Genomic DNA, 23897 nt, shown 5'->3' with positions numbered 1-23897 from the left:
GAGGAATGGAGGGAGAGGAAGACAGGATGGAGAAGGCAGAGGACGCTGCAGAGGAGGGGCCTGACAGGCTAGATGAAGAGAAAGGGAAGCCATGAGAGGTCCTTTGGACCAGATAGACTGGCAGAGGAGGAGGACTGTGACCCTGAAAGCCAGTCCTGTCCAGATCTGAGTAGAGTGACCCTGGGAAGCTTTGTTTCATTCACTCTGCCCGCAGGGACTGCCTTAGTTTCTGGATCTGGAAGGTGGAAATGTCCCCTACTCCTAGAGGACTGCTCACATGTACTCATTGAAGGGCCTGACAAAGTTCAAACCTAGTGAGTGCTCATGCTGTCCCTCACTTGTGATTCTTATCTTTGCTCCCTGAATGTGTGAACCAAAGTTTTGTGTGTTTTCCCTGTTTAGCAGGAGATTGGGGATCTGGCACAGCTAGCTTCCTCATTGGTGAGAAAATGTGCTTTTTACTTCCGGAACTAGAGGGAAGACAAGGAGCCTTCCAGAAACAGGAGGCCTGCTATCCCTCTCCTGGGGAGAGGAACTGGCCTTGCCACTGAGGGAAAGGGAGGCCAGGCGGGGCTTTGCACATGGCAGCTTTCCAGGCTGTGCTCCTCCTCAGCAGCCTCTTCTCCATGAGTCTGTGTTCCCACAAGGCTCTGCTGGGGTGCTGGGGTGAGCACCTGGGCAAGGTGTCTGCCTGTGGGCAGCGTCACCTAACTGGGATGTCACCTCCGGGGATGTACATCATTAACAAGCCCTTAAAAATCATAGCAAGGTCCAAGAAGGAAAAGAAGGTTGCTTTGTTTGTTTGTTTGTCTTTTGAGACACAGTAGCCCTGTGAACCTGGAGTTCATAGGGAAGACAGGGGCCGCCCTTGAACTTCCAGGTGCCGGGACTGTAGGTATGTACCACCACACCTGGCAAGGAAAAGTATTAGAAAAGGATGAAACTTGAACTTGCTGAGAACTTAGAGGGTGGGACCCGGGCAGGTGGGGTGGCACAGGGGAGATTTCCTACAGATGTGGCACTTGCTAGGAGTAGAAGGCTGAGGAATAAATGAGAAAGTACGTTCCTGGCGCGTGGAACTACGATGCAAAGTCACTTGCAGGCAAGTCTGTGGTGGAAAGTAAAGGCCGTGTACAGTGAGGTGATCACACGGGCACAGAGAAGCCAGGCTCACGGGTCCTTTGATTGCAAGCACCCAGTGAAGTAAATGTGGCATCTAGATCAGGCTTGCCATCCTGCCCTGCCTGGTCCGTGTCACTTGCTTGGGTCATCGTCGTCGACATCGGCGACCGAGTAATGGAAACCCTCCCTCCCACATTCTGCCCTACAGCCCTGCATGTTATTTAGCAGTGCTCTGCCCGGAACTCTGGGACAGGAACTCTGGAACTTGTGTTTAATATGTTGGTGGAAAGCATGCTAGGGATCAGATCCCCATGTCGGTCCTGTCGTGTGTGGCACGGGGGGTCTTAGGGTTTCACCTTCCACCTCTGTGAGATGACACCATTGGCTGGAGGGGCCCCAAAGTTCCAGCCCTGCAGTGAAGACCCCAAAACTGGGCAAGGTGGTTAAAGGAAGGGGTCTCCACTAAAGGCTGCGGGGAAGTGTGTGCTGTCTGGGCAGCGGGCGGAGGCGTGGAGACCTGCAGTCCAGCCTTGCCTTTCTACTGTCTGGGCTCCGTTTGTAGCCTCAGTGTCCTTATTGAGAGAGAGAGAGAGAGAGAGAGAGAGAGGGAGAGAGAGAGAGAGAGAGAGAGAGAAGGTGCGGAGGGCCTGGTGGTGTAGTGCACGCCTGTAATCCTAAGGAGGAATGTCATGGGCTGGGCGCTAGGCTGGGCTGCAGAGTAAGATTCTGGGGGTTGGGGGCAGAGGTCTGAGCCAGGTATGGTTTGCGCTCAGGAGGCTGAGGTAGGGTATCTCTTGAGCCCACAAGTTCGAGACCGTCTGGGTAACAGACTGTCCAAACAGAGCAGGGCTGACATATACTAGACCTTTGTGCGGTCTGTGGATTGTGGCCCAGCCCCTGCGTAGCTAGCTCATGGAGTTGACTCAGACAGAGAAAAGGGGAAACCGAGGAAGAGAGAATCCAGCTATACTTCCGCTGGGCCCCTCGATGCTGTGGGTGGCTCCGTGGCTGACAGAAGCGCGACTGTGGCAGGGAACCGAAGGTTTGCACAAGCATCCAGCTTTGGGCTTTCACTTCCTCTTCTCTGAGGATACGAGCGAGCGAGCGTTTTACCTTTGAACAAGGGAGGGAAGCCAAGAGGGAGGGTTTGCTACCAGGTGCATTCCCGGAGCGTTTCTTCAGCTCCTCCCTTTCAGGCTACGTGTGTTGCCCCACCCTGGGACCTACCTCTCCAGCCCCCAGGGCCTGGGCCCCCTCCCCTCCCAGGGACACAGTTCTGTAGAAGGGCCAGAGAGGAAAGCGGGGACCACATTCTGGAGGTCTGAGTGCCAGCCCCTGAGGCCTCCTCCCCGGTGTTCCCTGAGAGCCTATCCCGTCCCTGTACCTCCTGCAGATCTCAGGCTCCACCTGTGGGCGTGAGCTTTATTTGGCCCCCTGCTGTATACACTGGGAAGTGCTTGATAACTGTGTGTTAATTCAGTTGGTTCTAGTGAACAACTGGAGACCAAAGCCTCCGAGTGACCTCACGATTTAAGGCGGAGAGGAGCCTCAGGGCCGCCCAGTACCAGTCCCGTTACTGCCCAGGCTGCACTGGGGAGCAGGTCCTCTTGCACCCAGGACATAATCACCCGATTAAGGCAGTTGCTGTTAGTGGGCACAGGAAGCCTGCAGAACGCCCCTGACTTTGACTGGTTTTATTTATTTTATTTTTGTTGTTTTATTTTGGAGCTCACTCTGTAGACCAGGCTGGCCTCCAACTCACAGAGCTCCTCTTGCCTCTGCCTCCCAAACACAGGGATTAAAAGCGTGCGCCACCACATTCGCTTCCTCTGGTTGGTTTTCAAAACTCCCAAGGTGGTGAGAGAGTCAAGGAATATCATGTGGTTACCAGGTCCTGTGGCTTCTTCCTTCAAAATGACTCTTAACCTGCCAACCCCAAATTAGGCCACCCTTTGCCCGAGCCTCCCTTTTTTTTTTTTTATCTTCCTATGAGACAGGCTTTCTCTGTATAGCCCTGGCTGTCCTGAAACTCACTTGGTAGACCAGGCTGGCCTCGAACTCAGAGATCCACCTGCCTCTGCCTCCCAAGTGCTAGAATTGAAGGTGTGTGCCACCCCCACCCAGCCAAGCCTCCTAATCCTTAGCAGGGGCCTGAGGGGGTCGCCATGGAGGATAGGCACGGCTAGGGCCGTGTGTGAATGAGGAAAGGCTCTGTAATGAGGGGACCCTGTTGGGCAGGCAAGTCGGATGTGGGCTTTAGATGATGATAATCCTGAGATTCCTGGTAGGCCCTTGTGTCTGTTTTATAGATGGGGACACTGAGACTCCAGGGTGTCAGGTGACTTGCCCATGGTCCCTGGGCTTTTATCTGTCCTCACTGGAGCCACAGAACTGAGACAAAGCACTTTTGCAGTAGCAGTGAGAAGCCTGGGGCCCCTCTTGGGGTGGGGAAGCCTGCTGCTGGGCCTCAAAGGGGAGACTTGACTCCCTCCCCAGCATCAGGCCTGACCCTCTGGCCCAGAGGTGAGGCTGAGCCCTGGGAAATAGGGCAGCCCCGGGCTTCTGTGTCACTGTGGGTCCCCTCCCCCTCCCTGCCTTTGTTTCTTGTCCTCCACAGCCTCTTCTCTCCCCCCCCCCACCTCACTCCTCTTCTGTCCCCTTCGCTGTCTCCTCCGGGCCTCCGGTCTCCCCCACTCCCCCCTTTTCTTTTCCCCTTAACCCGCTCCGTGCATTACTGCACTCGGGGGCAGCTACTCCTTATCCGTGCCTTTAACATTTACTTTCTCCGCACCCCGGGGAGGGGGGCGGGGAGACAGGCTGGGAAGTGGGAGGAGCTTAGCAGAGGTGCGGGGCGCACTAATGGAGGCCTCCGTCGTCAGCCATGCAGTTTGGAAGAACACAGGGCCCTCCAAGCTCTCTTCTCCTGGACATTGTCAGGAGCTTTGATTTGAGTTCCCGGCACAAGTGATAAAGGAAGGCTTTGCCTTGAGAAGGAAGGAGCCATCGGGGGGGGGGGGGGGCCCGGGGGCCTGCAGCATCCCTGTGCCACAAGTGATGTGGTCCTGTGTGGGCTCTTCTGCCTTGAGCAGTCTGGGCCAGGGCATCAAACAGAAGGGCTGTAGCCTATGAGAAGCAGCCGGGGGACTTGGGGACAACTAAAACCAAAAGACCGGTCCAAGGGGATGAAAGGGATGCTGGGCTGGAGGCCACCTCCCCTCCACTTATCTCTGTCCATCAGAGCCCCAGGCAGAGCGGCAAGTCACTTAGAATCCGTCTTTCTCTCCACCTCGATCTTAATAGAGCCCCTTCGACACACACAAAACATACACTTGGGCACACACAATGCACACTCATGCATGCACATGGCTGTCCCCAGAGACCAGACCACCTGAACATAGGGCCCAGCCCTCGCCACCAAGTTTCAGTCTTCTGCTGGCCCCGGGCAGCTCCTGCACTCAGCTATGACGTGCTCTCCAGATCTGGCAGCCTTGGAATTGGAGTCCGCCTGGGTACTAGAGATGCCTGGTGCGACCCAGCTCTGCCCTGCTCGTTAAGAACTCCTGTCGCTGCGGCTTAGGCCCGTTCCCCGGCCTGTGGAGTCAGGCTGCTGCTGTAGGGTTAAATGGGGCCTGGAGCCCTCAGTAATGATAAGCTGTGGAGCCTCTACCAGGTCTGTAGCTCATGACTGACCATTCTTAAGCCCCCCCCCCCCCATGGCCCTTGAAGAGCACTGACTCTGGGCAAGCCCCTTTTGACAGCCGGAACAGGCTCCAGTCAAAACCATCTGTGGCCTGGGGTAGACTTGGTTTGCGTCTTGTCTGTGTGACAGTAAGGGTTGTCTTCTTGTTGGAGGGGTCCCCGTTTGGATGGTTGGTTGCATGATTTCCCTCATCATAGGGAACCAGACCTGCTCGTGGTCAGTGGTCACCCCGTTGTCTACATGGGAAGTAGGCTGTGTGCACCATTCTCTGGGGGTGGCAGGGGTGTGACAACCGGGCTTCTGAGGAAAGCTACACCATCTGTTTCAGGTCAGAAGCCCTCCGTAGGAGTGATGGAGGATGTAGGAGCTGAGGTTTGGGATGCATGAGGGCGCGCCAGACCTAGGACCGACCTCAGTACTCAACCCAAGTTCTTTGTTGTTGTTGTTGTTGTTACTCTTGTTCACTTAAAACTCAGTATGCAGCCGAAGATGACTTTGAACTCCCAAACCTAGTTTACTTTCCAAGTGCAGGGATTACAGGCATGTGCTATCACACCCAGCTTCCTGTGCCAGGTTCCAAGCACAGGCTTTGCCATGGTTGACGGTCGGTCCCTCCTCCCCATGGCTTCCGCCTTTGGGGAAGTCTAGAAAACTCGCTGAGTGTATGGTTTGCTCAAAGTCACCACATACACTGGGGCTGCTACCTGGTGCTGTGTCTGGGATGGGCTGGTGTGGCGGGCAGTGACATTTCCTGGTATGTTGAGGAAAGGCAGCAGCGGCTAGTGAGCACTGGCTAGTGAGCACTGGCTAGTGAGCACTGGCTGGTGAGCACTGACGTGGTGGTGATGGACTCAGCAGGACTCTGCGGGCTCCCAGGCGACCGAGCCCCTGTCCTGTTCACCTGCTCTCTCGAGGCACCAGGCCTGCCACCCAGCTGGGATTTAGCGATGTTGTTAGTTCCTGACAGTCATCCTCGCAATCACCATCGCTGTGCTGCGTTTGGGGCCCAAGGATGGAAGGTGTTTTCACCCTACGCCTTTCTTCTCTCTGGGGCTTTGTAATTAACTAAGATCCTTGTCCTGCACTTTGCCCTTTGGGATCCTGTACCTTTCTTGTGTGTTTTCATCATTCCCAGTTTTTAGATGGAGAAACTGAGGCAAACAGAAGTGATGTGATCAATTACAAGTGACTGAAGTGGGAAATCAGTCCCTAGTAAGTGCTGCAGCTGGACATGGAGTAGAAGGTGTCGAGAAGGGAGATTAGCCCCCTGGGCAGCTCCAGATGGACCCCGAAGCCCCCCTGGACTCCGAGCTGACCCCTTCCTCCCCAGCCCTGCTCTGAGCCTAAGAGTCTAATCTCTTGGGTCTGTTGCAAGGAGGCCGGATTCCTGTCTGGGGTATTTTTAGCCAGCCTCAGGAAGAGGAAGCTCCACTGCGTGCTGGGAGTGGGGGAGGGCAGCACTAGGCCTGGACTGATTTCCTGAGGAAGGGCTTGTCCACTGGCCATGCGCTGACCCTGGCCCTGGGGGGAGAGCAGGCAGGAGTCACCCACTGGAGTGGTTCATCTTCTGGAGTGTGTCAGGAACGGAGCCAGGGCAAGGCATGGGGACATGAGTGGAGCCCAGAAGGAGGCGGCCCCCACAGCACAAACAGACCTGGGGAGGCTGGCATGGCCATGAGAGCAGACAGACGGGGCCAGGGAACTGGTGGCAGGGCTGGGAATGGGGAACCAGAGCAGGGATCACTGTGTGCAGAGGTGGGGTTCCTAGTACTCCCAGAGCCAGGGAGAAAGAGGGTGCTTTTGCTGGTTTTCCAGCTGGACCGGGGTGCAGTGACCGTGAACCTGGGATCCAGTTTTAACATTCGGGTTAGATAGTGGTCCTGCAAGCGTTAGCCTTCCGATCTGACATGCAACTCCAGTGTCAGGTAACGCTGTCTTTTTATCAGGATGTTTGGGTGTCTATGCATATGGCATTTAGTTAATTAAGAAAAACAATGGCTCCTATGATAGACTGTTTAGCCTTAGGGCTGACCGGCGGTAGCCCATGTTTGAAACCAGCCTCCAAACCTAATCTATTTTTGTTGATTATTTTTACTCTGTGTTATATATCTGTATATATATATATATACATATTTAAAATCCTCATTCATGCAGCCTTGCCATCATTAATGGCAACGATTGTTTAACACCTCAGTACATGCCGGGGTCTGTGCAGAATTAATTACCCCAGCAGCACAGCCATGGGACTCTTGGCGTGTTTTAGAATGTGGCACATTATATTTTGAGTAGGTGGGTTTTTTTTTAATCAGTTCTTAAAATAATAGAGTAATTAATTTCTGAAACAGAAGGGCCAGGACTGTGGCTCAGTAGAAGAGCGCTTGCCTAGCATGCGTGCTTGCCTAGCATGCTCAAAGTCCTGGGTCCAATCCCCAGCTCTGCAAAAAAGAAAATTAAAAAGCTATTCAACTTCATTCATAAATCACCAGGCTTGGAGGCACACGTCTGTAATTTCAGCACTCAGGAGGCTAAGGCTCTAAGACAGAAGATTCCAGGCTAGCCTCAGCTATATACTATATACTGAGATCCTGTCTCAAAACAGAGCGGTCATCTTTGTTGTGCGTTTTGAAACAGATTTCTGAGGGCCCGTGAAGAACCGGTAAGGCGCGGTTTAAGAACCACTGGACATGGATTGGGTAGATGGCTCTGTGGGTACAGGGCTTGACAGTGAGGACCTGAGTTTGGTCCCCAGCACCCAGTTAAAAATCCAAGTGTGGCAGCACATACCTGTAATCCCAGAGCTGGAAGGCAGAGTCAGGAGAATCCCCTGGGTCTGCTGGCCAGCTAGACCAGTCAATGGGTGAGCCCCAAGTTCTGTTAGAGACCCTATCTAAAACAAACAAAAACCCTGACATCATTGGCCTTCATGCAGGGGCACGCATGGCACCTGCATCCACACCACACACCTGCACGTGCATGCATGCACACAAAAGGAGGAGATGGGGGGGGGAGTGCATCACTGAACAGCTGGGTGTGGGGGCACGCATTTGCAATCCGAGCACTTGGGAGGCTGAGGCGAGAGGGTAATGAGTTGTAGGCCAGCTGCAACTGCCTTGTGGGACCCTGTCTCAAGGAGAAAGAATCACAGATGCAATCCACTTTAACAGATGGAAAGACTCAGGGGGTGGGGCTTACCCAGGACCTCTCAGAGGGCTAGACACACAGAGGTTGTTGTTGCTCCCCATAATTACAGGCATATCCTGTTCTCAAGGCAGGGTTCACAGGACATCAGAGCTACACACACCCCAAATTAGCTGGGCCCTTGTCCTCACTGAGTCTATTGCTGGCTCAGCATTGAACTAGCAGTATTAACATGCCCTTTTCCTCCCACAGAAATGCCCTCCTAGCCAGCCGCCTCGGGATGGAGGGCTTCATGGACTCAGGGACACAGACGGACGCTGTGGTGGTGCTGTCCTTGGCTCAGGCTGCTGTGCTGGGCCTGGTCTCAGAAAATGAGCTCTTTGGAGCCACCATAAGTGCTGAGGCCTTCTACCCAGACCTAGGGCCAGAACTGTCTGGGACAGCCATGGGGGAGCCGGGACCACCAGGACCCGACATCTATCAGCTGGCCTGTAATGGGCGGGCCCTGGAAGAGCCCCCGGAAGAGGAGGTGTTGGAGGTAGAGGCAGCCTTTGAGAAGCACACCCGGAGGAAGACACGGCCCCCTGTGCGGCTGGTCCCCAAGGTCAAGTTTGAGAAGGCCGAAGAGGAAGAGGAACAGGAAGTGTATGAAGTATCTGTGCCTGGTGATGACAAGGACCCGGGCCCCGCAGAGGCCCCTGCCGAGGTGGCCACTGGTGGCTGTGAGGCCCTGGTGCAGAGCAGTGCCGTCAAGATGATCGACCTCAGCGCCTTCAGCCGCAAGCCCCGGACACTCCGGCACTTGCCTCGAACTCCAAGGCCAGAGCTGGACATGGCCGCGTTCGATCCTCCTTTCCCCGACCCGACCCGGGATGGCTTCCCTGAGCCCAGCATGGCACTACCGGGCCCAGAGACTCTGCCCACCGAATGCGGTTTCGAGCCGCCCCACCTGGCCCCCATGAGCAACCCTGAGCCTCCCGGCATGACGTCACCAGAGCTCGTCAAGCCGGAGCAGGGCTTCGTGTGGCAGGAGTCGGGCGAGTTCGAGGCCGACCCGGCAGGCTCCACGGTGGAGCGGCACAAGAAGGCGCAGCTGGACCGGCTGGACATCAACGTGCAGATCGACGACTCCTACCTAGTGGAGGCGGGGGACCGCCAGAAACGCTGGCAGTGCCGCATGTGCGAGAAATCCTACACGTCCAAGTACAACCTGGTGACGCACATCCTGGGCCACAACGGCATCAAGCCGCACTCGTGCCCGCACTGCAGCAAGCTCTTCAAGCAGCCCAGCCACCTGCAGACGCACCTGCTGACGCACCAGGGCACACGGCCTCACAAGTGCCAGGTGTGCCACAAGGCGTTCACGCAGACCAGCCACCTCAAACGCCACATGCTGCTCCACTCCGAGGTCAAGCCCTACAGCTGCCACTTCTGCGGCCGCGGCTTTGCCTACCCCAGCGAGCTGAAGGCCCACGAGGTGAAGCACGAGAGCGGCCGCTGCCACGTCTGCGTCGAGTGCGGCCTCGACTTCTCCACCCTGACCCAGCTCAAGCGCCACCTGGCCTCCCACCAAGGCCCCACCCTCTACCAGTGCCTCGAGTGCGACAAGTCCTTCCACTACCGCAGCCAGCTCCAAAACCACATGCTCAAGCACCAGAACGTGCGGCCCTTCGTGTGCACCGAGTGCGGCATGGAGTTCAGCCAGATCCATCACCTCAAGCAGCACTCCCTCACCCACAAGGTAAGGCTCCCAGCCCTGGCTCCCCACCTCTCACTCTCTCTCCCCGGCACCCCAGGGTCCGGGGTGAGATTCACACAGGTAAACTTTTTTTTTAAGGTGTCCTTCTAGTTAGTGTGTTGAGTGTTACATGTATGTCTGTGTACCACAGTGTGAGCCTGATGTGCGTGGAGGCCTGAAGAGGGCATCAGATCCCCTGGGACTGGAGTTACACGTGGTTGTGAGCTGTCATAGGGGTGCTGGGAACCAAACCTGGGTGCTCTCAACCACTGAGCCATCTCTCTGGCCCAGACTTTACTTATTTTCATGCTTAGAAATTTATCTTAGAGCTGGGCGGTGGTGGCGCACGCCTATAATCTCAGCACTCGGGAGGCAGAGACAGGTGGATCTCTGTGAGTTCGAGGCCCGCCTGGGCTACAGAGCGAGATCCAGGACAGGCACCAAAACTACACAGAGAAACCTCTCTCCCCGTCCCTCCCCCCCCCCCAAAAAAAGAAAAGTATTAGAAACATAATTGAAATTAGTTTTTCTCAGTAGTAAAACTTACCTTGAAAATGTTTCTGAGGCCCAGGGAGGTATTTGAGTGGGTAAAGAACTGTGTAAACATAAGGACCTGAGTTCAAGTCCCCAGCGCACCTGTCAGTGCCGGGTGTGGCGATCGATGCACATAACCCCACCAGTGGAGAGAGGAGGCAGGTGAGTCCCATCGGCTCCCTGGCCACACGGCATAGCCAAACCAGCGATTTAAGTGAAGGTCAAAGATGAAGTGTGGAACAAATGGAGGAAGACACCTGTGCAGATACACACACGTACACACACACCACACACAGAGAAGAGGAAGATTTTTGTGAAAGAGGTTTGGGAACTCCCGCAGGACTCAAGGGTCCCTCCCTGATTCCTACATGAGGACATGCAGCTGGATGCAATAACCAGAAATGGAGAGGACAGCTTGGAGTTCTTGTCATCACAGAACCTTTGGTTTCCCTTTAGAAAAAGGCAAACTATACGTGATTATAAAAAGGGCTCCATGGGGCTGGGGAAGCCAGCGAGATGACTCAGCAGGTAAAGGCACTTGCTGCCAAGCCTGAGAAACGGAGCGATCCTCAGCACCCACGTGGTGGTGGTGGGGGGAGCCAGACACACACACACACACACACACACACACACACAGAGTAAATAAATGTAAAAAGTGGGGCTGTGCATGCATGCCTAAGGTCACCCCCCAGCAGCTGTGTGAAAAGCTATGCACAGTGGCGAGCACTCAGAACCCCAGTGCTGGGGAAGTCAGTCGGGGGACCCTTGGAGCTCTCCGGCAAACCAGCCTAGCCCAGTCAGTGAGTCCCAGGTCCCCATGAGAGATTCTATCTCAGAAAACAGCTTGGACGGCTCCTGAGGCTGACTTGGCCTACACACACACACACACACACACACACACACACACACACGCGCGCGCGCGCGCACGCGCACGCGCACACACATGCACACGTGCACGTGTGTACACTTGCACACACATGCACACCAAGAGGAAAGGGGGCTGGAGAGATGGCTCAGCACTTCAGAGCACTTGCCGCTCTTGTAGAGGACCCACATCCAGCAGCTCACAACTTCCTGGAACTCTAGTTCCAGGGGGATCCAGTACCCTCTGGTGGCCTCTGCTTGCCCCAGCACACGCAAAGGATGCACAGGCAAACACTTGGCTACCACACACGTACGTACAATGAATATGTGCGTCTTAAAAGTACAAGTGACCGACAACGTGGCTCACCTGAGCAGAGTCACTTTTTGTCAAGAAGGACAATTGAGCAGCTGTGTTCTTATCCACCAGGTTGGTAGACCTAACCTTCACCTATTTTCCTCTTATTCCTGGTGCCAGGTCACCGGTCATCCCCCCCCATCCGTGTCCCGTGTCCCCCCCCCCCCATCCCCGCTTTTAGCCGTCACTACCTCCCCCACGAGGCCCTTACACCCTGGAAGGGTAGAATGGAGCCTCTTAGGCCTCACCATCCCATTCTGGCACTTGCCTGACCCATGCTTCCCTTCCAACTCCAGCCAACTGACTTAACCTCTCAAAGCCGTGAGTGGCGCTTTCTCTGTGTGGTGACCTGTGGTGACCCATCGATATTGCTCACAGTGGACCCTGCAGTGAGCCTGCCAGGCCAGGAGCGCGAACTGCTCCAGCCCCCAGAACCTTTCTGATGGGGCGGGGACCACTGGCAGGCAGGTCCCACTGCGGTGGTGGCAGCGGCTGCCGAGCGTATGGTGTTAAGGATTCTGACACTGGATCTGGGCTCATCAGTCAAACTGTAATTGATTATCGGTGTCTGCAGGGGTGGGAGTGAATGATGATCTGTAGGCTGTGCGCTCGCCATCTTTCTCCTCTGCTCAGAGACTTCCAAATCCTACCGATGTGCTCAGAGATAAAGGGTATGCGAGGAAAGCCGAAGGCGTGTGTCGGTGTCTTAATTTGTACACCCCCCGCCCCTCATCTGTGCTTACAGCTCTTGAGTGGGGCCCCCTGGTGGTCATGTGGCCGGCTGTGTCACAAGGATACTGAGGGTGTGCACTAAGGAGCACCTGGCTGCTAAGAGAAAAAGCACAGGGTCTGTCAGTATCACAAATACCCTGGGTTCAGTCACCAGGACATAGGCACAGAAGCACATCATACCAACATTTTACATTAGCTAGTTGGGACAGCAGCCAGGACGGAGACATGCATCCGTCCCAGGGACGTTCTCTTCAGCAGAACTGCTCCCAACTATGACTCTTCCTTCTCTCCCAGCATCCCCTGTGCGCACAAGCCCCTCATCTCTGTGCTGAGTGAGTGTCAGCTCTGGGCCGAGGCATGCGGCATTCCAGACTACAGTTTGCTCTGGAGCCCGCGTCTCCTGGGGCTGAATGTCCACAAGAATCACCTGAGGGCACTGGTGCAACTAAAAACTCCTGGGCTGTTCCAGGCCCCAGGGAATGAGCCTCTTTAGGGGGGGGTTCAGGCTGTTGGCTGGAGAGCTGCAGGTGGCTGTCCTCTCCAGGGAGGTGGGAGACACACCTTCACGGGGTCTGTGGGAGAGCAAGAAGCCTGAGTGTCAACCATTTTTCCTCTGGGGTGCACGAAGATTTTTGTCCTTTTCCTAAGTGTTGGTGATTGAACCCAGGACACAACCTTTGGTAGATGAGTTCTCTACTGAGATATACTCCCAGCCCCCCCCCCCCCCAACAGAGTCTTGTCTTTCCCTGGCTGGTCTCAAACTTACAGAGATCTGTCTGCTTCTGTGCCCCCATACCCAGCTTTCATTTATTTACTTTTTATATATTTTATATATTTACTTTTACATGTGGAAGTGTTTTGCTTGCATGTATGTATGTATGTATACCACATCACATGGAAGCCAGAAAGGTTGACGGAGTTCCTGGAACTGGAGGGACAGAGCCATCATGTGGGTGCTGGGACCAGAACCCCGGTCCTCTGAAAGAGCAGCAAGTACTCTTGACCACTGAGAGCCAGCTCTCCAGCCCCGCCCCGCCCCCTGGCTTTTATTGATAAGTTGTCTGTGTAGGCCTTGAATTTGCTCTGTAGCCTAGACGACCTTTGAATTTTCCACCCTGCTTTACTTCCTCAACCTCCCCTAAGTATCTGGGATTACCAGCCTTTGCCACCATGACTGGCAATGTACAGCTTTCCTCATTTCCTTCTCCTACCCCACCAACTCTGGTTATCTTTTTTTTAAAGATTTATTTATTTATTATGTATACAGTGTTCTGTCTGCTTATATGCCTGCAGGCCAGAAGAGGGCACCAGATCTTATTACAGATGGTTGTGAGCCACCATGGTGGCTGGGAATTGAACTCAGGACCTCTGGAAGAGCAGTCAGTGCTCTTAACCTCTGAGCCATCTCTCCAGCCCCAACTCTGGTTATCTTATGAACAGGTTCTCACTGTATAGTTCTAACTTCCTCAGAATGGCTCCTCAATGCCTCCACCTCAGCCTCCACCCTTCGGTGCCGGGGTTCAAACCTAGGGCGGGCACCTTTTACATGCTAGAAAGACTCTCCTCCACGGAGCTCTGTCCCCAGCAACACAGCTTCAATCGTGTCTCCAAAGGGTCTGTCCCCCAGGAGACGTAACTGAAGATAAACAGAGGAACACATCCTTGATGTCATGAAAATTGTCCAGACAAGGGCCTTGCCCTGCTGACCACAGGCCTGTGCTGCTGGCTTCTGGCGGGTACACGTGCCTGTTTGCTGGATGGATGGAGGGACAGACAGGTGGATGGATGGGTGGACAGACCCCCTCATATCTCTGCGTACTGGTGCAGCGGACCTCCTTGCACACTCAGGCAGAGATGGGAAGGCACACAGTTTGTGCCTGCCTTATCCTGGAAAGAATCTAGGAACAACAGCCTGCCATACCCCAGAGATGGCCAGCAGAAGAGCTCAGCAGTACAAGTGCTCGCCACCGGGCTGGAGAACCTGAGTGTGCTGCTCAGAACCCACATGGTGGAAGGAGAGAACCAAGTTCTGAAAGTGGTACACACACACACACACACACACACATACAAACACACACACAAAAACACACACACACATACACACACACACACACACACACATACATACACACACATATACACACACACACACACACACACACATACATACACACACATATACATACACACACACACACACACACACACACATACACACACACACACACACACACATACACACACACACACACACACATACACACACACACATACACACACATACACACTTACACACACAAACACACACACATACACACAAACACACATACACACACATACACACACATACACACACACACACACATACACACACACACTACTTTTTTTGTAAAAAGGAATTTTCCAGAGCCATACCTGTTAGTGCCCCAACCCTGAGTGGTTCCTCTACCCCCACAGGGCGTGAAAGAGTTCAAGTGTGAGGTCTGTGGCCGAGAGTTCACCCTGCAGGCCAACATGAAGCGCCACATGCTGATCCACACCAGCGTCCGGCCCTACCAGTGCCACATCTGCTTCAAGACCTTCGTGCAGAAGCAGACGCTCAAGACCCACATGATTGTGCACTCACCCGTGAAGCCATTCAAGTGCAAGGTAGGGGGCTGTCCCCACGGCCAGCATGGCTAGTGCTCGCCTGGGCTTGGAGGGGGTGGGGAGAGCAGCTGGGGATCAGAGCCTTGAAGCTGTTGAAGCCGTGTTTCTGAACTGAGAGGGGGTGGAGGTTGTGGCCTGGTCAGGACCCTGTAGTAAGATGTGAGCCGCAGTTCCTGCCTCCCCCAGCTCAGAGCAGGCAGGAGATGCAAGGAGCAGGGACCGGCAGGAAGGCTGTCCTTTGCCTCCCTCCGTGGTCACACAGGAAAAGACGGTGTGCTGTGTGTGTAGTGGGGTGAGGGTGACTCTGCTCAGGAAGTGGGGATGGATTGGCCAGGCCTGCAGGCTCCCTACAGCCCTCTGCTGCCCTCCCGTCTCCAGGTGTGTGGGAAGTCCTTCAACCGCATGTACAACCTGCTGGGCCACATGCACCTGCACGCAGGCAGCAAGCCGTTCAAGTGCCCCTACTGCTCCAGCAAGTTCAACCTCAAGGGAAACCTGAGCCGGCACATGAAGGTCAAGCACGGCGTCATGGACATCAGCCTGGACAGCCAAGGTGGGTGGGCTGTGCGCAGTGGACAGAGCAGGAATGACAGCGGCGTGGCGCACTCAGGCGTCTCCTGTCCCATCAGGGGCGGAGGGAGGCTGGCCAAGGCCGATACCTCCCTGAGGTGGGCTCAGGTCTGGAGAGAGGGGGAGCCCGGGGAGCCATCGTGGCAATAACGGGGGTATTTATGTCGTCTTCCAAGGACTTCCATGGGCTCACTAAAACAATAATAAAAACAATAACTGACACGTATTGAGTGCTGTGTAACTCATGTGACCCGCACAGGGAGGCTGCTGGCTCTGGGATCACTCCTACAGCAGAAACTGCAGGACAGAGAGATCAGGCAACTCAGTCACAACACACAAGAGCCGTAGACATCTCTCCCATCTTTATCACAATGATAAGTTCAAATAAGTGAACGGGGAAGTCGTGAGAGGGGAAAATACGAGGCCACGCCTCCAAGTGCTCGTGGAAGTTCTCAGACATTCAGAGAGGTTAGGACAATCAACCAGCCATGGTGCCTGCTGGACAGAAGGAAAGTCACATGTTCAGGAGAGGGATAGGTGGCCCTGCCCCTTAAGCTTCACGAGAGAGAAGCATAAAATAAATAAGTAAAAATGTAGGAAAAAGAATTAAAACAGAACCCAAGATCCAAGAGAGCTAGGTGTGATGTGATGCACACTTGCTAATTCTAACACCCAGGAAACTGAGGCAGTTAGACTATGGTTCAAGGACAGCATGGGGCCACACAGTGAGACCCCGAATCAGATAATAATACTAATTTACAGAATTTCCAGAGGGGCTAGGTACACTTGCATATACCTGTAGTATAAGCACTTGGGATACTGAGGCAGGAGGATTACCACAAATTTGAGGTCAAGCCAGGCTACATAATGAGACCCTGTCTCTCAAAAAACCTGCAAACAGAAAGGAAAGGAAATTTCCAGAGGACCCTATATCTCGGCAACTAGTAGAAGACTCCAGCTGTTATGAGACACACCCACTTCTGTCCGCAGCAGAGCTGACCGTTGGTCTACAGCTCCATTGTGGGGAGGTGGCTTCAGGTTGTACAGGCCCGAGGCCGCTGAAGGTGCATCCCAGATGCTCCTGCCAGCGACGGTGCCTTGGCAACAGCCAGAGTTGAGTAGCCACACTCAGTTGTTCACTATAAATGATGAGTGACTTTGGTTTTGGAACAGCTGGCCAGTAAATGGCCTGGAGTTTCTGGCAAAGCCAGTGACACTGTGGCTTATTGTAGGTAGTTTTTCCATGGTTTGACCAGGCTGTGTTGGTAGGTAAGAAGGAACCCTGCATCTGGATGCTCCCTGTAGCCCCTGGATACACATTGTCCTGCTGAGTGGGAGTCTGCATTACCAAAGATTCTCTGTTCTTTGCCTAATGTACCTCCTCAGAATCTCCCCAGAACTGGCTTAAACTGCTGGGCTCCCAGCAGTTTCCAGGATGGGGTGAGGGGATTGCATTTCAGATAGGCTCTTTGAATGCCTTTGATATAGACCTTACAGGATGAGGTCTCAAATTGGCTGCCTATGGGAGTCACTTGAGGATTTTCTTGAACATTTAATTTTATGTTTATGGGTGTTTTGACTCCGCGTGTGTCTGTGTACCATGTGTTTGCCTAGTGGAGGACAGAAGAGGCTGTCAAGTTGATGGGAACTGCGGTTACATTTGTGAGCCACCACATGGGTGCTGGCAGTCAGACCCGGGGCCTCTGGAAGAGTAGTGCTAACCCTGGAGCCATCTCCAGCACATGTGAAGAGTGTTTTCAGTGCTGATGACTGAGTCTGGACCCCAGAGGGGCTGGGCTGGGGTCTGAACTGTTCCCTGTGCACACATTTGTGAGCTTTACTACGGTGAATTTCCCCTGTAGCTGCTCACCAGCAGAGGCCAAGTCAGCCTTGCTCTTTTGCAAATGATAGAGCCATCAAATCTGGTTCTCCAGGATGAGAGGAACAATCTTTTTCCTCATTTCCAGGAATGCTTAGCGTGGGTCCCTCCCCGTCTGTACCAGATAAGTGAAGTGGCCAATGGTCCTAGGTGGCCTATATACCCACACTCTTCTAAGTGAAACCACCTCATAGCTGTGGTTGTAATTTAGGGAGGTGGGTCAATCAATGTGCATGCAAACTCTGATGAGGCTGGTGTACGCCTATAATCCCAGCACTTGGGACGAGGGCAGGGAGTTCAACACGGCTCTCCACTGTAGAATTCAAGGCCGGTTGGAGATGATGAAGTGGGGAGGTGGAAGTTTGGCTTGTTTTAATAGCCAGTGGCATGGTGAACAAGCTCGGCTTGGCTTGCCGGATACCTGACCTCGTGTGACAAGGTCAGAAGGGTTCTGTGTGTTGGAGGCAGCCACCCAGCAACTTGAAGGGTTGGAGGTAGCCCAGCTGGCAGAGTGCTTGCTTCGCATGCACAAGGTCCCGGGTTTGCCCAGCGACCATAAGCCAGGTGCAGGGCTGCACCGCCCATCTCAGCATGCTGGAGGTGGAGACAGGAGGACCAAAAGTTCAAGGGCATCTCTGACTGTATAATGAGCTTGAGGACAGTTTGGGCTACGTGAGATTTAGTTAAACACGAAAGAAAGCTGTGCGTGGTGGAGAAGATCTTTAATCCCAGCGCTGGGGAGGCAGAAATGGGCAATTCTTTGAATTCAAGGCCAGCCTGGTTTACACAGTAAATTCCAAGATAGACAGCAAGCACTATATAAAGAATCCTTATCTCCAAAAAAAAAAAAAAAAAAAAAAAAAAAAAAAAAAAGAAAAGAAAAGAAAAAAGAAAAAAATGAGGCAGAGAGGATGGAAAGTCCAGGCCATTTTTAAAGGTGGGTGGGTCAACACCTCAACAGTGACACCAGGGTTAGGTTACCTCTATGGGATCCCACAGCATTAACGTTTTCTCCTGGACTCAGACCACCACCAGAACTCATCCAGGAAAAGAATGAAAGCACTCCCCTTCTTTAGAACCAATAGATTGTCAATAGGCCATGTCCTCCTGACCCAGTGGTCAGGTCAGATTTAGGTCATATGCCAGTTCCTGAGCTACACCTTGGCTGATGGGGGGGGTGAATTTGACATCCCAGGTGACATTTGGATGTCATAACTGGGAAGATGCTACTGGCGTCAGATGGGTGGGGTGCAGGAGACTATGATGTCCCGCAGTAGGACAGGTGGCCCCACCACAAAGCATCGTAGCCCCAGATGTAGGTAAGGTTAGGAAGCCCACCTTGGACCTATCAGGGTGAGTCCTGGGCTGGGTCTGTTTCCCCCAAAACACCAAATTTCTTCAGTGGTCAGGGGCAGAACCCCCTTAGCTGGTGAGCCTGAGTCGCTGCCAGCCAGTCTCTCGGGGCTGCCGTTCATAACCAATCCATAGTCCTCAGGAGGACGCTGGCCTTGCTGCGACAGCAAGCTTCATAGTAAGATTTCAGTGTGACACAAGGTACCTCTCAGACATTCTTCTGTCCCCAGAGGTGCTTTGACAACCTACCTTGGCTGAGAACCCAGGCCCAGGGCGGGGCTGGTTTGGTGGAGAAACTAAATGTGGAGCAACTGCACCCTCCGGTCAGTGCTGAGGTAGAACTTTGCAAGTTCACAGGAGTGCTTGGTGGATGACCTTGGGGAGCTGATCAGCCTTCGGATCTGCAAACTGAGGCTTCAGGCTGATGTTGGATGAGGTCAACCCCAGGAAGTACTAGGCATACAGTGGATACTAAATGAGTCACATAAGACGGGGGACCAATGACAGACACTGCTGAGGATGACCCAAGAGGGCTCAGTGACCTAGCAGGGGCAAGGGAACATGACCCAGAAGTCAAGGCCAGGCCAAGGATTTGTTCCGCCCAAGGCCCTTGTACACCCAGCAATAGGGTCCAGAAAAGCCTGGATCCAAAGACTGCGAAAACAATGGCTGCCCTTTAGGGTCCCCCACTTCCCGAAGGACACTGGGGACGGCCAGTGTTTAGGCCTAACTGTGCCCCTCTCTTGTAGACCCCATGATGGAGCTGGCAGGCCCCGACCCCTCTGAACTTGACAGCCGACAGGAGATGGAGGACTTCGAGGAAAACGCCTTTACCTACACCAGTGTGGACAGCAGCACAGAGGCCAGCACCCTCACTGAGCAGGCCATGAAAGAGATGGCCTACTACAACGTGCTATAGCAGGGCCAGCCGAGTGGGTGGGGAGGGCAGGGGGAGACCCACGTCCCGAGGGCTGCGCCTCTGCAGCCCAGAATCAAGCTACTGCCCGCTGCCCGGCCCCCCCCCTCCCCACACTCACCCCCCAGTTATTTGCACCACTAGGGATCTTTAGACCAAATGGAGACTGTACTACTGTCCTTACAGGGAGCTGGGCGCAGGCCTAGCCATCCCAGTGAGGGAAAGGTAACCAGGAGGCCCGGTCTGGTTCTCCTTGGCCTGCTGCTGTGGGTGGGCAGGGAAATGCTAGAGAAGTCTCTTACAGGCACAGGGGCACAGACTTAAGAGGTCTTCTCCCACGCCACCTCAGGCCCATAGAGAGGGCTTCTTGAGGAAGAGAATGCTCGAGCCGGGTCTTGTCTCTTTTCTGCACCTACTCTGAGCTCCTGCACTGGTCAGCACTGCCTACCCCCACCCTGCTCAGACCCAAGAACCTCTTCCCTTCCCTCACTCAAGAGCCAGGCAGGGCACTCTGCCTTCTACCTCCTGGGCCTCCCCTTGCCCTGGTCAGACACACCCGCGCGCGCGCGGCCCTGGCCCTGGCCCTGCCTGTCGGAGAGCCGGGGAGCCCAGCCTCCAGAACACCCTCCCAGCCAGCTGGCAGAGCACCCGTGCCCTCAGCCCTGTTTGAAAGAATGTCTCCAATACGCATTTCAACAAATTTCATCCAGTTCTGTCCCAAGCTAAGGTACCGCCCATAGCGTCCTCAGCAAACAAAATCAGGGCATGTCGTGTGTCTGGCACACATGAACAAGGACAGGTGGAGGCCCCATGAGCCAAGGGAAAGGGCAGACATCCCTGGGACCAAGGGACTGTCCTAATGGGAAGCCGAGGAAGGCCACCATGAAAAGAGGGGGACAAGAATGTTCGGGGTTTTGTTTGGTTGGTTTTTGGTTGTTTGTTTGTTTTTATGAGCAGGCAGGTGTCGTGAGGAGTGGGTGAGCCGAGACTCAGCAGGCTCCCAGGGAAGAGCAACATATTTAAAAGGAAATTGAAGACCATAGGCAGGGCGGGGGAATGTGTTTTGAGTAAGTGAGGATATTTTGAAGGTAATTTATGTTTTCCTTTCCAACTCTCTCGTCTATCATCTTCACTGGAGCGATAGAGAGGCAAGCCGAAGCTTTCTTGTGTGCTCTGCACTCCTGCTTCCCTACAGCAGCCAGGCATGGTGGGCTCCATTAGCTGGGAGCCTCAGAAGGAAGGCTAAGGCAGGAGGGAAGAGGAGGCAGAGAGCCGACCTGGCCCTCTCCAGCCAGTGGCTCTGTGCCATCCAGGCCGCCAAGGCTCTGACTCCATGGGGCCAGCTGCCCTCCTCACCTGTTCCCTCTATCCTCCAGGCAGCGACTAGCACATTCAGAAACTCCAGAGCACCCAACCCCCTGCCCGGAAACCCCAAGGCTCCCTAGGGTAGGAGCAGGCAGAGAAACCCTACAAGGCACGGATGAAGCCACCAGCTTTGGCTGAGAAACCGAGAGGGGGACCAGCTGGGGCGGGAGGTGCTGATTTGAAGTGCAGCTGCCCCCAAGCCTGTGTCCCCAAGCGAGACACCAAGCCAGGCCTCAGGGTGATTGTTCAGAACCGGGGGGAAGTGAACACAATGGCCCGAGTGTGGTTTCCCAAGGCTCCCGGCCTCCCAGGTGCCCATCACGATGACCCTCAGGTGGCAGTGAATAGGTGTCACTGTACAAGACATTTCTCCTGCTGAGCAGACGGCGTCACCCCTGCAAACTACCTCTTCCCACAATGACTTTCTCCCCTGGTACCAAAAAGCACCCTGTACCTCCTCCTCTCCTGCCAACGCAGTGGCCTTGGTCTTGGAAACAGAAGGGAGAAGTCTGGCCTGGGTGCAGTCTCTCATTGCCTCCCAGTCCGCCATTGGCACAACCTTCTGAGGGGTACCATGCTCAAAAAGCCCCCTCCCCACGCCTGTGCCTGGGCAAAGCAGAGAGGAAGGTACACCACAGCGCGCAGTTGGAGCTGGGGGCGGTCCTGGCAAGGCTCCGGCCTCACCCTCCCAGCCTTCTGCAAAGGGTGACTCAGAAACCCTGGCCGGATTCCACCCTAACTTATTTTGACGTGTATACAAACCAACTGTTTAGCGAGTCCACTTGTGCAGAGCCTACTGTGGTTTTATGTTCCTGTTCAAAAGAGAAGTTTACTTAGCAATAATTATAAATAAATGAATATTCTCTAGTGAGGTGACTGGACATGCTTCTTCCTGTTGCTCTTGGTGGCCCTTCTCTCCGAGGAAGTCCCAACAGGGCTCCCCAGTCACATACCAGACAGCATCCCTCTCTGGAAGTGCAAGACTATCCCAGCCACCTGACCTGCCATATACTTAGGGACACGCTCCAAGCCCCAAGGGTGGGTTTTTTGGGGCTTTGTTTTGAGACAAGGTCTCTGTACCCCAAAATCTACCTGCAGAGGACTGGGATTACAGCTGTGTACCCACACCCAGCTTCTTTCATGCTGTTTTTCTAGTACTGAGGCTTTTTGAGACAGGGTCTCACTATCCACCCCTGGCTGGCCTGGAACTCAACCTGGCTTCCTGCCTCAGGTCCCTGAACCAAGATTACAAGTGTGTGCGCACACTGGACCTTTTCAGAGTTTTTGTTTTGTTTTGCTTTTTGAGACAGACTCTTCAAACTCCTGGTGATCTTTCAACCTCAGCCTCCCACGTGCTGGGATTACAGGCATGCACCGCTCTCCCCAATGTTCCCACTCTGAGGTTAGTTGCATCCGCAGATACGAAACCTGTGACTGGGGTCTGGGCAGTCAGTTCAGGGCACTGGCTGCTCTTCCAGAGGGTCCGAGTCCCACCCCCCACATGGCTGCTCAGATCTGTTTGTAACTAACTCCAGGTCTAGGGGATCCAGTGTCCTCTTCTGACCTCAGCAGGCCCTGTATGCACATGGTACACAGAAATACATGCAGGGCGAAACGCCCATACACATAAAATAGTAAAATAAAAGGGTTTTAAAGCCCGTGGCTAGGGCTGAGGATGAGGCTTGGTTGGTAAGAGTTCTTGCCTGCCGTACAGGAGGCCCTGGTTTTGATGCCCAGCACTGCACAAACAGTATTATGGCACATGCCTAGAGTCCCAAGCATTCAGGAGGTAGAGACAGGAGGCTAAAGAGTTCAAGGTCATCCTCAACTACATAAGAAATGTGAGACCAGTCTAGGATATATAAGACCGATTTTTTAAAAAAGGGTGGGGCGGGTGATGGGGGCCTGAGAATACAGTTTAGTGATCTTAGTAATAAAATGCTTGCCTAGCTAAACTCAGTTCCCAGCACCGCTAAAAAACTGCTCTGGACACAAAGAGCTGACTTTATTAGTAAAAGTTACCTGGCAGGACCAACAAGCAGAAAGAGAAATCACTGCCTCAGGACGGGAGGATGGTGCTTGCAATGAATGTACGTATAGCTTGGAGCAGCCTTTCAACACCTTGCTTTTTTTGGGGGGGGGGGGGTGTTGTTCTTTTTGGTTTTTTTTTTGTTTTTTTTGTTTTTGTTTTTTTTTGTTTTTTGGTTTTTCAAGACAGGGTTTCTCTGTGTAGCTTTGGTGCCTTTCCTGGAACTCACTCTGTAGCCCAGGCTGGCCTCGAACTCACAGAGATCCACCTGCCTCTGCCTCCCAAATCCTGGGATTTTATAATTGTACCAAAGCAGTAAAGATGAACCTGAGAACAGGGGCCCCATATACACAGACCTCAGAAAGCCTGGGCAGCCCTGCAATAAAGGGCCTGGGAGGATCTGTTTTAAGAGTATACCAGGGCAAATAAAGCCGAGCACGCTAGCACAGGCCTTTAATCCCAGCCCTCGGGAAGCAGAGACAGGGAGACCTTTGTGAGATCAAGACCAGCCTGATCCATATAGTGAGTTCCCAACTAGCCAGAGCTACACAATGAGAAAGAAAAGAATAGGGTTGGGGATGCAGTGATGGAACGCTTCCTTAGTATACACAAAACACCGAGTCTCAGCACCACAAAAGGTGCACGTGTTAATATTTACAGTGTCACAAAGTGATAATCCCTAGACGGAAGGGATCCTGCTTGGGAATTCTGTGTGAGCCTCTGCCCCTAGGCCCCAGCTGCCTCCCGCTCAGGGACAAAGACTGCAGACAGTTTTGTGAAGAATCCAGGGCCTGCCTTACCCCAAAAGTCTAGTAACTCAGGCAGCTTCTGTAGAGCGCATGAGGCCCACAAGCTGTCTTGGGCCTCCTAGCTGACCTATTAACAGCCGGAGGCACCCCAACCCTGTCCCTGGGGCACCCTGCCAGCTGCTTCCTCCCACTCAGGGACAAACA

General features: G+C 53.9%; 1 protein-coding gene across 3 annotated transcripts in view; it reads left to right on the top strand.

Annotated features, from left to right (window-relative positions):
* Znf710 (zinc finger protein 710) overlaps window positions 1–21786 on the top strand; it is a 73502-nt gene extending 51716 nt beyond the window's left edge. For 2 of the 3 annotated variants that reach the window (XM_028873733.2, XM_028873732.2), the window contains exons 2-5: window positions 8213–9701; window positions 14641–14832; window positions 15211–15385; window positions 19384–19553. In XM_028873733.2, coding sequence (XP_028729566.1) covers window positions 8241–9701; window positions 14641–14832; window positions 15211–15385; window positions 19384–19553 — 1998 coding nt within the window. In that variant the 5' untranslated portion in view covers window positions 8213–8240. Of the gene's footprint in view, window positions 1–8212; window positions 9702–14640; window positions 14833–15210; window positions 15386–19383 lie in introns of all 3 variants that reach the window. The other variant, XM_028873731.2, reaches the window with a different exon arrangement.
* The last annotated feature ends 2111 nt before the right edge of the window (window positions 21787–23897 follow it).

The sequence above is a fragment of the Peromyscus leucopus genome, chromosome 1 (assembly GCF_004664715.2).
Source record: "Peromyscus leucopus breed LL Stock chromosome 1, UCI_PerLeu_2.1, whole genome shotgun sequence".
NCBI classification, from domain to species: domain Eukaryota; kingdom Metazoa; phylum Chordata; class Mammalia; order Rodentia; family Cricetidae; genus Peromyscus; species Peromyscus leucopus.
The sequence above is the reverse complement of the archived record's forward strand: the minus strand, read 5'-3'. Positions and strand labels throughout refer to the sequence as shown.